Source organism: Oncorhynchus gorbuscha, linkage group LG15 (assembly GCF_021184085.1).
Source record: "Oncorhynchus gorbuscha isolate QuinsamMale2020 ecotype Even-year linkage group LG15, OgorEven_v1.0, whole genome shotgun sequence".
NCBI lineage: Eukaryota > Metazoa > Chordata > Actinopteri > Salmoniformes > Salmonidae > Oncorhynchus > Oncorhynchus gorbuscha.
Window position 1 is genome coordinate 1222017 of NC_060187.1, and position 12861 is coordinate 1234877.

Genomic DNA, 12861 nt, shown 5'->3' on the forward strand with positions numbered 1-12861 from the left:
CCACACTGGTAGGAAGCAGTCACTCACTGGAGCTCATTCTGTCACCACACTGGTAGGAAGCAGTCACTCACTGGAGCTCCTTCTGTCACCACACTGGTAGGAAGCAGTCACTCACTGGAGCTCATTCTGTCACCACACTGGTAGGAAGCAGTCACTCACTGGAGCTCATTCTGTCACCACACTGGTAGGAAGCAGTCACTCACTGGAGCTCCTTCTGTCACCACACTGGTAGGAAGCAGTCACTCACTGGAGCTCCTTCTGTCACCACACTGGTAGGAAGCAGTCACTCACTGGAGCTCCTTCTGTCACCACACTGGTAGGAAGCAGTCACTCACTGGAGCTCCTTCCGTCTCTCCTTTTAGGGCTGGGTGATATGGCCAAAATGTCATATCACAATATTTGTAAATGTTTTGACGGTATGACGTACTTCAAATCAAAATCAAATGTTATTTGTCACATGCACCGAATACAACAGGTGTAGTAGACCTTACAGTGAAATGCTGAATACAACAGGTGTAGTAGACCTTACAGTGAAATGCTGAATACAACAGGTGTAGTAGACCTTACAGTGAAATGCTGAATTACAACAGGTGTAGTAGACCTTACAGTGAAATACTTGTATTTGACAGTATTTTATGTTTTTTAATAAAACAAGTTCGAAATATGCTTTTATGAGTAGTAGGGTGGCAACTTATACATTATAATGGAGTATAGTGGGAGCACCTTGAATACATACATTATAATGGAGTACAGTGGGAGCACCTTGAATACATACATTATAATGGAGTAGAGTGGGAGCACCTTGAATACATACATTATAATGGAGTATAGTGGGAGCACCTTGAATACATACATTATAATGGAGTAGAGTGGGAGCACCTTGAATACATACATTATAATGGAGTAGAGTGGGAGCACCTTGAATACATACATTATAATGGAGTAGAGTGGGAGCTCCTTGAATACATACATTATAATGGAGTATAGTGGGAGCACCTTGAATACATACATTATAATGGAGTATAGTGGGAGCACCTTGAATACATACATTATAATATAATTATAATGGAGTATAGGAGTATAGTGGGAGCTCCTTGAATACATACATTATAATGGAGTATAGTGGGAGCACCTTGAATACATACATTATAATGGAGTATAGTGGGAGCACCTTGAATACATACATTATAATGGAGTATAGTGGGAGCACCTTGAATACATACATTATAATGGAGTATAGTGAATACATACATTATAATGGAGCACCTTGAATACATACATTATAATGGAGTAGCTAGTGGGAGCACCTTGAATACATACATTATAATGGAGTATAGTGGGAGCACCTTGAATACATACATTATAATGGAGTATAGTGGGAGCACCTTGAATACATACATTATAATGGAGTATAGTGGGAGCACCTTGAATACATACATTATAATGGAGTATAGTGGGAGCTCCTTGAATACATACATTATAATGGAGTATAGTGGGAGCACCTTGAATACATACATTATAATGGAGTATAGTGGGAGCACCTTGAATACATACATTATAATGGAGTATAGTGGGAGCACCTTGAATACATACATTATAATGGAGTATAGTGGGAGCACCTTGAATACATACATTATAATGGAGTAGTATAGTGGGAGCACTTGAATACATACATTATAATGGAGTATAGTGGGAGCACCTTGAATACATACATTATAATGAATACATACATTTATAATGGAGTATAGTGGGGAGTAGCACCTTGAATACATACATTATAATGGAGTATAGTGGGAGCACCTTGAATACATACATTATAATGGAGTATAGTGGGAGCACCTTGAATACATACATTATAATGGAGTATAGTGGGAGCACCTTGAATACATACATTATAATGGAGTATAGTGGGAGCACCTTGAATACATACATTATAATGGAGTATAGTGGGAGCACCTTGAATACATACATTATAATGGAGTATAGTGGGAGCACCTTGAATACATACATTATAATGGAGTATAGTGGGAGCACCTTGAATACATACATTATAATGGAGTATAGTGGGAGCACCTTGAATACATACATTATAATGGAGTATAGTGGGAGCACCTTGAATACATACATTATAATGGAGTATAGTGGGAGCACCTTGAATACATACATTATAATGGAGTATAGTGGGAGCACCTTGAATACATACATTATAATGGAGTATAGTGGGAGCACCTTGAATACATACATTATAATGGAGTATAGTGGGAGCACCTTGAATACATACATTATAATGGAGTATAGTGGGAGCACCTTGAATACATACATTATAATGGAGTATAGTGGGAGCACCTTGAATACATACATTATAATGGAGTATAGTGGGAGCACCTTGAATACATACATTATAATGGAGTATAGTGGGAGCACCTTGAATACATACATTATAATGGAGTATAGTGGGAGCACCTTGAATACATACATTATAATGGAGTATAGTGGGAGCACCTTGAATACATACATTATAATGGAGTATAGTGGGAGCACCTTGAATACATACATTATAATGGAGTATAGTGGGAGCACCTTGAATACATACATTATAATGGAGTATAGTGGGAGCACCTTGAATACATACATTATAATGGAGTATAGTGGGAGCACCTTGAATACATACATTATAATGGAGTATAGTGGGAGCACCTTGAATACATACATTATAATGGAGTATAGTGGGAGCACCTTGAATACATACATTATAATGGAGTAGAGTGGGAGCACCTTGAATACATACATTATAATGGAGTATAGTGGGAGCACCTTGAATACATACATTATAATGGAGTATAGTGGGAGCACCTTGAATACATACATTATAATGGAGTATAGTGGGAGCACCTTGAATACATACATTATAATGGAGTATAGTGGGAGCACCTTGAATACATACATTATAATGGAGTATAGTGGGAGCACCTTGAATACATACATTATAATGGAGTATAGTGGGAGCACCTTGAATACGTACATTATAATGGAGTATAGTGGGAGCACCTTGAATACATTCATTATAATGGAGTATAGTGGGAGCACCTTGAATACATACATTATAATGGAGTAGAGTGGGAGCACCTTGAATACATACATTATAATGGAGTATAGTGGGAGCACCTTGAATACATACATTATAATGGAGTATAGTGGGAGCACCTTGAATACATACATTATAATGGAGTAGAGTGGGAGCACCTTGAATACATTCTTCTTTGACATGACAACGAATGAATAAGCCAAGGAGGAATTATTGACATGGTAGGAACCAAAGTATTGGGCATTGTTTCCCAGGGGACCTTGATTAGAGGTTACATTACATGTTTTCTATTACCTCATGTAGCTGGCTAGCTAGGGCTGTCCCCGAAATAAATAAATAAAAATATTGGTCGACCAAGGGTCGTCTGTTCTTTCGACCAATCAATTGGTTTAAATTTGGTAACAGTAGAAGAAGAAACCCACAACACTGCTCTTTACTGACCTAATGCTTAAGAGCAGTGTATGTTAAACCCCGACAGGAAATGAGTTTATGATACAGCAGCCGTAATGAAACAACCGGAGAAATTATCACTTCGGTGCTGATGACGATACTGTTGTTGAACCTACCAGGCTCCCATGCTGGTCCATGCCCTGACCTCCAGGAAGATGGTGAAGCTGGCAGCTCATCCAGACGGACAGCACTACCTGGCCCTGTCGGCCAACGGAGAGGTCTTCTCCTGGGGCTGTGGAGACGGGGGCCGCCTGGGCCATGGAGACACCACGTAAGTTACTACACTGCACTCAAAAAAACATACTTATGACCAGATTTCTTCTGCATGTCTACTAAATTCATAAATTATAGTCCAGTTAATGTCCGAGACCTCAGAAGTTACATTGACGTCACCGGCTCACCACACCAGCTTATCATAGCCTGCTACGTTCCTCTGCTCCTAGCTGTCCTAGGTCTCATAACCTGCTACGTTCCTCTGTTCCTAGCTGTCCTAGGTATCATAGCCTGCTACGTTCCTCTGCTCCTAGCTGTCCTAGGTCTCATAACCTGCTACGTTCCTCTGTTCCTAGCTGTCCTAGGTATCATAGCCTGCTACGTTCCTCTGTTCCTAGCTGTCCTAGGTCTCATAACCTGCTACGTTCCCCTGCTCCTAGCTGTCCTAGGTCTCATAACCTGCTACGTTCCTCTGCTCCTAGCTGTCCTAGGTATCATAGCCTGCTACGTTCCCCTGCTCCTAGCTGTCCTAGGTCTCATAACCTGCTACGTTCCTCTGCTCCTAGCTGTCCTAGGTATCATAACCTGCTACGTTCCCCTGCTCCTAGCTGTCCTAGGTATCATAACCTGCTCCTAGCTGTCCTAGGTATCATAACCTGCTACGTTCCTCTGCTCCTAGCTGTCCTAGGTCTCATAACCTGCTCCTAGCTGTCCTAGGTATCATAACCTGCTCCTAGCTGTCCTAGGTATCATAACCTGCTACGTTCCCCTGCTCCTAGCTGTCCTAGGTATCATAACCTACTCCTAGCTGTCCTAGGTATCATAACCTACTCCTAGCTGTCCTAGGTATCATAACCTCCTCCTAGCTGTCCTAGGTATCATAACCTGCTCCTAGCTGTCCTAGGTATCATAACCTCCTCCTAGCTGTCCTAGGTATCATAACCTGCTCCTAGCTGTCCTAGGTATCATAACCTGCTACGTTCCCCTGCTCCTAGCTGTCCTAGGTATCATAACCTCCTACGTTCCCCTGCTCCTAGCTGTCCTAGGTATCATAACCTCCTCCTAGCTGTCCTAGGTATCATAACCTGCTCCTAGCTGTCCTAGGTATCATAACCTGCTCCTAGCTGTCCTAGGTATCATAACCTGCTCCTAGCTGTCCTAGGTATCATAACCTACTCCTAGCTGTCCTAGGTATCATAACCTGCTCCTAGCTGTCCTAGGTATCATAACCTGCTCCTAGCTGTCCTAGGTATCATAACCTGTTCCTCTGTCCCACCAGGTATCTGGAGGAGCCAGCAATGATCACAGCGTTCACAGGGAAGCAGACAGGGAAGAATGTGGTGCAGGTAGCCTGTGGGAGCACCTACAGCGCTGCTATCACAGCTGATGGAGAGCTTTACACCTGGGGCAGGGGTAACTACGGACGGCTGGGACATGGTGAGACTAGACCTGGACTAGACCTAACCACTACTGGACTAGACCTGGACTAGACCTAACCACTACTGGACTAGACCTAACCACTACTGGACTAGACCTGGACTAGACCTAACCACTACTGGACTAGACCTGGACTAGACCTAACCACTACTGGACTAGACCTGGACTAGACCTAACCACTACTGGACTAGACCTAACCACTACTGGACTAGACCTGGACTAGATCTAACCACTACTGGACTAGACCTGGACTAGACCTAACCACTACTGGACTAGACCTGGACTAGACCTAACCACTACTGGACTAGACCTGGACTAGACCTAACCACTACTGGACTAGACCTGGACTAGACCTAACCACTACTGGACTAGACCTGGACTAGACCTAACCACTACTGGACTAGACCTGGACTAGACCTAACCACTACTGGACTAGACCTGGACTAGACCTAACCACTACTGGACTAGACCTAACCACTACTGGACTAGACCTGGACTATACCTAACCACTACTGGACTAGACCTGGACTAGACCTAACCACTACGGGACTAGACCTAACCACTACTGGACTAGACCTGGACTAGACCTAACCACTACTGGACTAGACCTTGACTAGACCTAACCACTACTGGACTAGACCTAACCACTACTGGACTAGACCTGGACTAGACCTAACCACTACTGCACTAGACCTAACCACTACTGCACTAGACCTAACCACTACTGGACTAGACCTAACCACTACTGGACTAGACCTAACCTCTACTGGACTAGACCTAACCACTACTGGACTAGACCTAACCACTACTGGACTAGACCTGGACTAGACCTAACCACTACTGGACTAGACCTAACCACTACTGGACTAGACCTAACCACTACTGGACTAGACCTGGACTAGACCTAACCACTACTGGACTAGACCTAACCACTACTGGACTAGACCTGGACTAGACCTAACCACTACTGGACTAGACCTAACCATTCAGAGCTGCTCTTTAAACTCTGACTTTATCATGAGGACAAGCATAGGGAACAGAAAGCTATCAGGATATTAAAGATCAGCTAATGTATTAGAATGGTGTCTTTGAGTCTGGGCTTTGTGACTGACCATGTTGTCTCTGTAGGGTCCAGTGAAGACCAGACTATTCCCATGCTGGTGACCGCTCTAAAGGGACTGAAGGTGCTGGATGTGGCCTGTGGCAGTGGAGACGCACAGACCCTGGCTGTCACAGAGAACGGTGAGAGGAGAGAGACAGGGGACCGAGACACTAGGATCAATTTACTATGGAATACAGGGGACTGAGACACTAGGATCAATTACTATGGAACACAGGGGACTGAGACACTAGGATCAATTACTACAGAACACTGGGGACTGAGACACTAGGATCAATTACTATGGAACACTGCGGACTGAGACACTAGGATCAATTACTATGGAACACTGGGGACTGAGACACTAGGATCAATTACTACAGAACACTGGGGACTGAGACACTAGGATCAATTACTATGGAACACTGCGGACTGAGACACTAGGATCAATTACTATGGAACACTGGGGACTGAGACACTAGGATCAATTACTATGGAACACAGGGGACTGAGACACTAGGATCAATTACTACGGAACACTGGGGACTGAAACACTAGGATCAATTTACTATGGAATACAGGGGACTGAGACACGAGGATCAATTACTATGGAACACTGGGGACTGAGACACTAGGATCAATTACTACGGAACACTGGGGACTGAGACACGAGGATCAATTTACTATGGAACACTGGGGACTGAGACACGAGGATCAATTTACTATGGAACACTGGGGACTGAGACAATAGGATCAATTTACTATGGAATACTGGGGACCGAGACACTAGGATCAATTACTACGGAATATTTTCAGGGCCTTATCCTTCACTTCACTCATATATATTAATTCATGTGTAACACTTTTTGATTGAAAGTTGTAAGACCGAGTATTTGCCTCTAGTAGAAAGTAATTTCCCTGTAGTAGACACAAGTATTTCCTCACAACTTGAAGCTGTCAAACTTTTTCCATATTTCACCCCATCGTAATGTTCGCTCCTTACCTCTCTCCCTTCAGGCCAGGTGTGGTCGTGGGGGGATGGGGACTATGGGAAGCTGGGGCGTGGAGGCAGCGACGGCTGTAAGACCCCAAAGCTGGTGGAGAAGCTTCAGGACCTGGATATAGTGAAGGTGTGCTGTGGGAGTCAGTTCTCTGTAGCACAGACCAAGGATGGTCAGGTGTACACCTGGGGGAAAGGAGACAACCAGCGCCTCGGCCACGGCACCGAGGAACATGTCCGTTACCCCAAACTGCTGGACAGTCTACAAGGTTAGTAGCCTTTCGGCTCAGTAAACCATAGGTTTACAACACTCTGGTGGTTACTGAATTCCAGGGGGGAGGATTCCTAGTTGGACGTTCCCCATTCCATCCTGATTCCAGAATTCTCCAACCAGGTGTTTTATGGAATGTTGAACAGTATGGTGTTAAATGGTCAAAATGGGGATGAGTTCTAAACTTGACATGTTAATTATCAGGTATCGTATTGGATGTTTGAGTGCCAAAGTCTAGTTTCTACGCCAGAAGTTAATGATGATTCATCACTACATAGAACGCGTTTCCGCAGCTCCAGAGTCCAATGGCGGTGAGCTTTACACCACTCCAGCCGACGCTTGGCATTGCGCATGGTGATCTTAGGCTTGTGTGCGGCTGCTCTGCCATGGAAACCCATTTCATGAAGCTCCCGTCTAACAGTTCTTGTTCTGACGTTGCTTCCAGGGGCAGTTTGGAACTCAGTAGTGAGTGTAACAACCGAGGACAGACAATTTTTACGCTCTACGTGCTTCAGCACTTCGCGGTCCCGTTCTGTGAGGTTGTGTGGCCTACCACTCGGAGGTCCAGTTCTGTGAGGTTGTGTGGCCTACCACTCGGAGGTCCCGTTCTGTGAGGTTGTGTGGTCTACCACTTTGTGGTTGAGCCGTTGTTGCTCTTAGATGTTTCTACTTCACATTAACACCACTTGCAGTTGACCTGGGCAGCTCGAGCAGGGCAGCTCGAGCAGGGCAGCTCTAGCAGGGCAGCTCTAGCAGGGCAGCTCTAGCAGGGCAGAAATTTGTGTTTCACACTTGCCGGTCCCAGATTGTGTGGCCTACCACTTTGTGGTTGAGCCGTTGTTGCTCCTAGATGTTTCTACTTCACATTAACACCACTTGCAGCTTGAGCAGGGCAGCTCTAGCAGGGCAGCTCGAGCAGGGCAGCTCGAGCAGGGCAGCTCGAGCAGGGCAGAAATTTTACCAGCTGACTTATTGGAAAGATGGCATCCTATGACGGTGCCACATTCAAAGTCACTGAGCTCTTCAGTAAGGTCATTCTACTGCCAATGTTTGTCTATGGAGATTGCTTGGCTCTGTGCTTGAATTCATGCACCTGTCAGTAATGGGTGTGGCTGAAATGGACGAATCCACTCATTTGAAAGCGTGACCACATACTTTTGGGTGTATACAGTGTATGTAACAAAAAATCTAATTTAAGTTTGGCTACATTTTCAGGCGGCTCTCATGTCAGCATTAGACTGGACACCTACACTTTGACATGACAGGCTAGTTGTTTATGTACATTGTGTTTTTCAAAATAGAATCAGCTAGTGTTTTTCTGGATTTCGGTAAAACCTAGGAACTTCCATCCCACTGTCCTGTTTTAAAGGAGTCGTGGACTCTTATTGCCCCTGTCTCTTTGTCCTCTACCTCTAGGGAAGAAAGTGGTGGACATCGCGGTCGGCTCCACTCACTGTCTGGCGCTGACTGATGAAGGAGAGGTCCACAGCTGGGGCAGCAACGACAAGCTACAGCACTTTGATACTTTGTTCTCCAACAAGAAGCAGCCCAAGGCTCTGCCAGGCCTCAACTCCAAACACATAGTGGGCATCTCCTGTGGACCAGGACAGGTGAGAGTTCAGATGTCACCAGGGGAATAATGTCATGTTTCAGTATACGGCATATAAGAAACTACAAAGGATAACCGTTGATATGGGGGGTGGGGCCGCGCGTTGATATGGGGGGTGGGGCCGCGCGTTGATATGGGGGGTGGGGCCGCGTTGATATGGGGGTGGGGCCGCGCGTTGATATGGGGGGGTGGGGCCGCGCGTTGATATGGGGGGGTGGGGCCGCGCGTATCCACCCCCCACAAAATGTCTGACTTGTTTTAAAAATAGTGGTATTTGGGAGATGGTTTCCTTTTCTAATAACCTGAAGGGAGAGGTTGTAACCTGAGTAGAGGGAGAGGTTGTAACCTGAGTAAAGGGAGAGGTTGTAACCTGATTAAAGGGAGAGGTTGTAACCTGAGTAGAGGGAGAGGTTGTAACCTGAGTAGAGGGAGAGGTTGTAACCTGAGTAGAGGGAGAGGTTGTAACCTGAGTAGAGGGAGAGGTTGTAACCTGAGTAGAGGGAGAGGTTGTAACCTGAGTAGAGGGAGAGGTTGTAACCTGAGTAGAGGGAGAGGTTGTAACCTGTAACCTGAGTAGAGGGAGAGGTTGTAACCTGAGTAGGGAGGTTGTAACCTGAGAGAGGGAGAGGTTGTAACCTGAGTAGAGGGAGAGGTTGTAACCTGAGTAGAGGGAGAGGTTGTAACCTGAGTAGAGGGAGAGGTTGTAACCTGAGTAGAGGGAGAGGTTGTAACCTGAGTAGAGGGAGAGGTTGTAACCTGAGTAGAGGGAGAGGTTGTAACCTGAGTAGAGGGAGAGGTTGTAACCTGAGTAGAGGGAGAGGTTGTAACCTGAGTAGAGGGTTTGTAGAGGTTGTAACCTGAGTAGAGGGAGAGGTTGTAACCTGAGTAGAGGGAGAGGTTGTAACCTGAGTAGAGGGAGAGGTTGTAACCTGAGTAGAGGGAGAGGTTGTAACCTGAGTAGAGGGAGAGGTTGTAACCTGAGTAGAGGGAGAGGTTGTAACCTGAGTAGAGGGAGGTTGTAACCTGAGTAGAGGGAGAGGTTGTAACCTGAGTAGAGGGAGAGGTTGTAACCTGAGTAGAGGGAGAGGTTGTAACCTGAGTAGAGGGAGAGGTTGTAACCTGAGTAGAGGGAGAGGTTGTAACCTGAGTAGAGGGAGAGGTTGTAACCTGAGTAGAGGGAGAGGTTGTAACCTGAGTAGAGGGAGAGGTTGTAACCTGAGTAGAGGGAGAGGTTGTAACCTGAGTAGAGGGAGAGGTTGTAACCTGAGTAGAGGGAGAGGTTGTAACCTGAGTAGAGGGAGAGGTTGTAACCTGAGTAGAGGGAGAGGTTGTAACCTGAGTAGAGGGAGAGGTTGTAACCTGAGTAGAGGGAGAGGTTGTAACCTGAGTAGAGGGAGAGGTTGTAACCTGAGTAGAGGGAGAGGTTGTAACCTGAGTAGAGGGAGAGGTTGTAACCTGAGTAGAGGGAGAGGTTGTAACCTGAGTAGAGGGAGAGGTTGTAACCTGAGTAGAGGGAGAGGTTGTAACCTGAGTAGAGGGAGAGGTTGTAACCTGAGTAGAGGGAGAGGTTGTAACCTGAGTAGAGGGAGAGGTTGTAACCTGAGTAGAGGCAGAGGTTGTAACCTGAGTAGAGGCAGAGGTTGTAACCTGAGTAGAGGCAGAGGTTGTAACCTGAGTAGAGGCAGAGGTTGTAACCTGAGTAGAGGCAGAGGTTGTAACCTGAGTAGAGGCAGAGGTTGTAACCTGAGTAGAGGCAGAGGTTGTAACCTGAGTAGAGGCAGAGGTTGTAACCTGAGTAGAGGCAGAGGTTGTAACCTGAGTAGAGGCAGAGGTTGTAACCTGAGTAGAGGGAGAGGTTGTAACCTGAATAGAGGGGAAAAGGCCCTTCTTGAACATTGGTACTAGAGAACCAGTTTGGAGTTATGTATAACTGTTGTATGACTGAAGCCTTTAGTGAGAATTCTAATGCTTTAATATTTAATCATTTCTGCCCTCCGAATACATATTCATTATATAAATAGGCCCTTTTTATTCTGTATTTTCATATAATTTTAACAGGTCGCTAGTTGCAGGCAAGGCCATAAGTAAAGAGGTTAAACTGGAATATGACTAAAGAGTTCATCTGGGGGATTATTCAACAAATAGACAGGTATTTTTCCATAGCAAGATCTTATCGATTTTTTTTTTTGGACAACTTTCTATTATCATCTATTTGTAGTGAGATACTCTTTATTCATATCCTGAAAGAAAGAAATGATGTCCACATCCCCATCAGACCATTTTATTGGTTAACTCCACGGTAATGTACAAGTAGCATTTTCAGTGAACCAGAACGTAATCTAGAACACGGATCAACATTAGGTTGTCATCCAGAGAGAGTATGTTTCTAGATCCTCTGAGGCTGTGGAGGGATGCATGTTGTGATTTAAAAAGAAACAACATGAACTGTCATATGAACTTGTTGATTTAAATTTAATTTACCCACATCAGATATATAGGCTAACATCAACACAAATAATAAAATACAAGTTTGTTGAGAGAATAGAAGTATGAATGATAAGTAAAGTAGACATGAGAGGGGGACAGTCTTGACAGAAGTAGGGTATGGGTGATTTAAAAAAACATCTCTGTTCTGGTGTGTGGGGTGGAGATCTCTGTTGTGGGGTGGAGATCTAGGTTGTGGGGTGGAGATCTCGGTTGTGGGGTGGAGATCTAGGTTGTGGGGTGGAGATCTCGGTCCTGGCGTGTGGGGTGGAGATCTCTGTTGTGGGGTGGAGATCTAGGTTGTGGGGTGGAGATCTCGGTTGTGGGGTGGAGATCTCGGTTGTGGGGTGGAGATCTCGGTTGTGGGGTGGAGATCTCGGTTGTGGGGTGGAGATCTCGGTTGTGGGGTGGAGATCTCGGTCCTGGCGTGTGGGGTGGAGATCTCTGTTGTGGGGTGGAGATCTAGGTTGTGGGGTAGAGATCTCGGTCCTGGCGTGTGGGGTGGAGATCTGGGTCCTGGCGTGTGGGGTGGAGATCTAGGTCCTGGCGTGTGGGGTGGAGATCTAGGTCCTGGCGTGTGGGGTGGAGATCTAGGTCCTGGCGTGTGGGGTGGAGATCTAGGTCCTGGCGTGTGGGGTGGAGATCTAGGTCCTGGCGTGTGGGGTGGAGATCTAGGTCCTGGCGTGTGGGGTGGAGATCTCTGTTGTGGGGTGGAGATCTAGGTTGTGGGGTGGAGATCTGGGTCCTGGCGTGTGGGGTGGAGATCTCTGTTGTGGGGTGGAGATCTAGGTCCAGATCTGGGTCCTGGCGTGTGGGGTGGAGATCTCTGTTGTGGGGTGGAGATCTAGGTTGTGGGGTGGAGATCTCGGTCCTGGCGTGTGGGGTGGAGATCTGGGTCCTGGCGTGTGGGGTGGAGATCTCTGTTGTGGGGTGGAGATCTAGGTCCTGGCGTGTGGGGTGGAGATCTAGGTCCTGGCGTGTGGGGTGGAGATCTAGGTCCTGGCGTGTGGGGTGGAGATCTAGGTCCTGGCGTGTGGGGTGGAGATCTAGGTCCTGGTGTGTGGGGTGGAGATCTAGGTCCTGGCGTGTGGGGTGGAGATCTAGGTCCTGGCGTGTGGGGTGGAGATCTAGGTCCTGGCGTGTGGGGTGGAGATCTAGGTCCTGGCGTGTGGGGTGGAGATCTAGGTCCTGGCGTGTGGGGTGGAGATCTCAG

General features: G+C 46.2%; 1 protein-coding gene across 1 annotated transcript in view; it reads left to right on the plus strand.

Moving 5' to 3' along the window:
• The window catches only part of herc2 (HECT and RLD domain containing E3 ubiquitin protein ligase 2), a gene marked incomplete in the record, with an annotated part of 175944 nt that overhangs the window by 42411 nt on the left and 120672 nt on the right, over positions 1 to 12861 (plus strand). Inside the window, 5 exon segments of the mRNA XM_046299907.1 lie at positions 3655 to 3806; positions 5028 to 5185; positions 6314 to 6427; positions 7302 to 7553; positions 8972 to 9165. Coding sequence (XP_046155863.1) covers positions 3655 to 3806; positions 5028 to 5185; positions 6314 to 6427; positions 7302 to 7553; positions 8972 to 9165 — 870 coding nt within the window.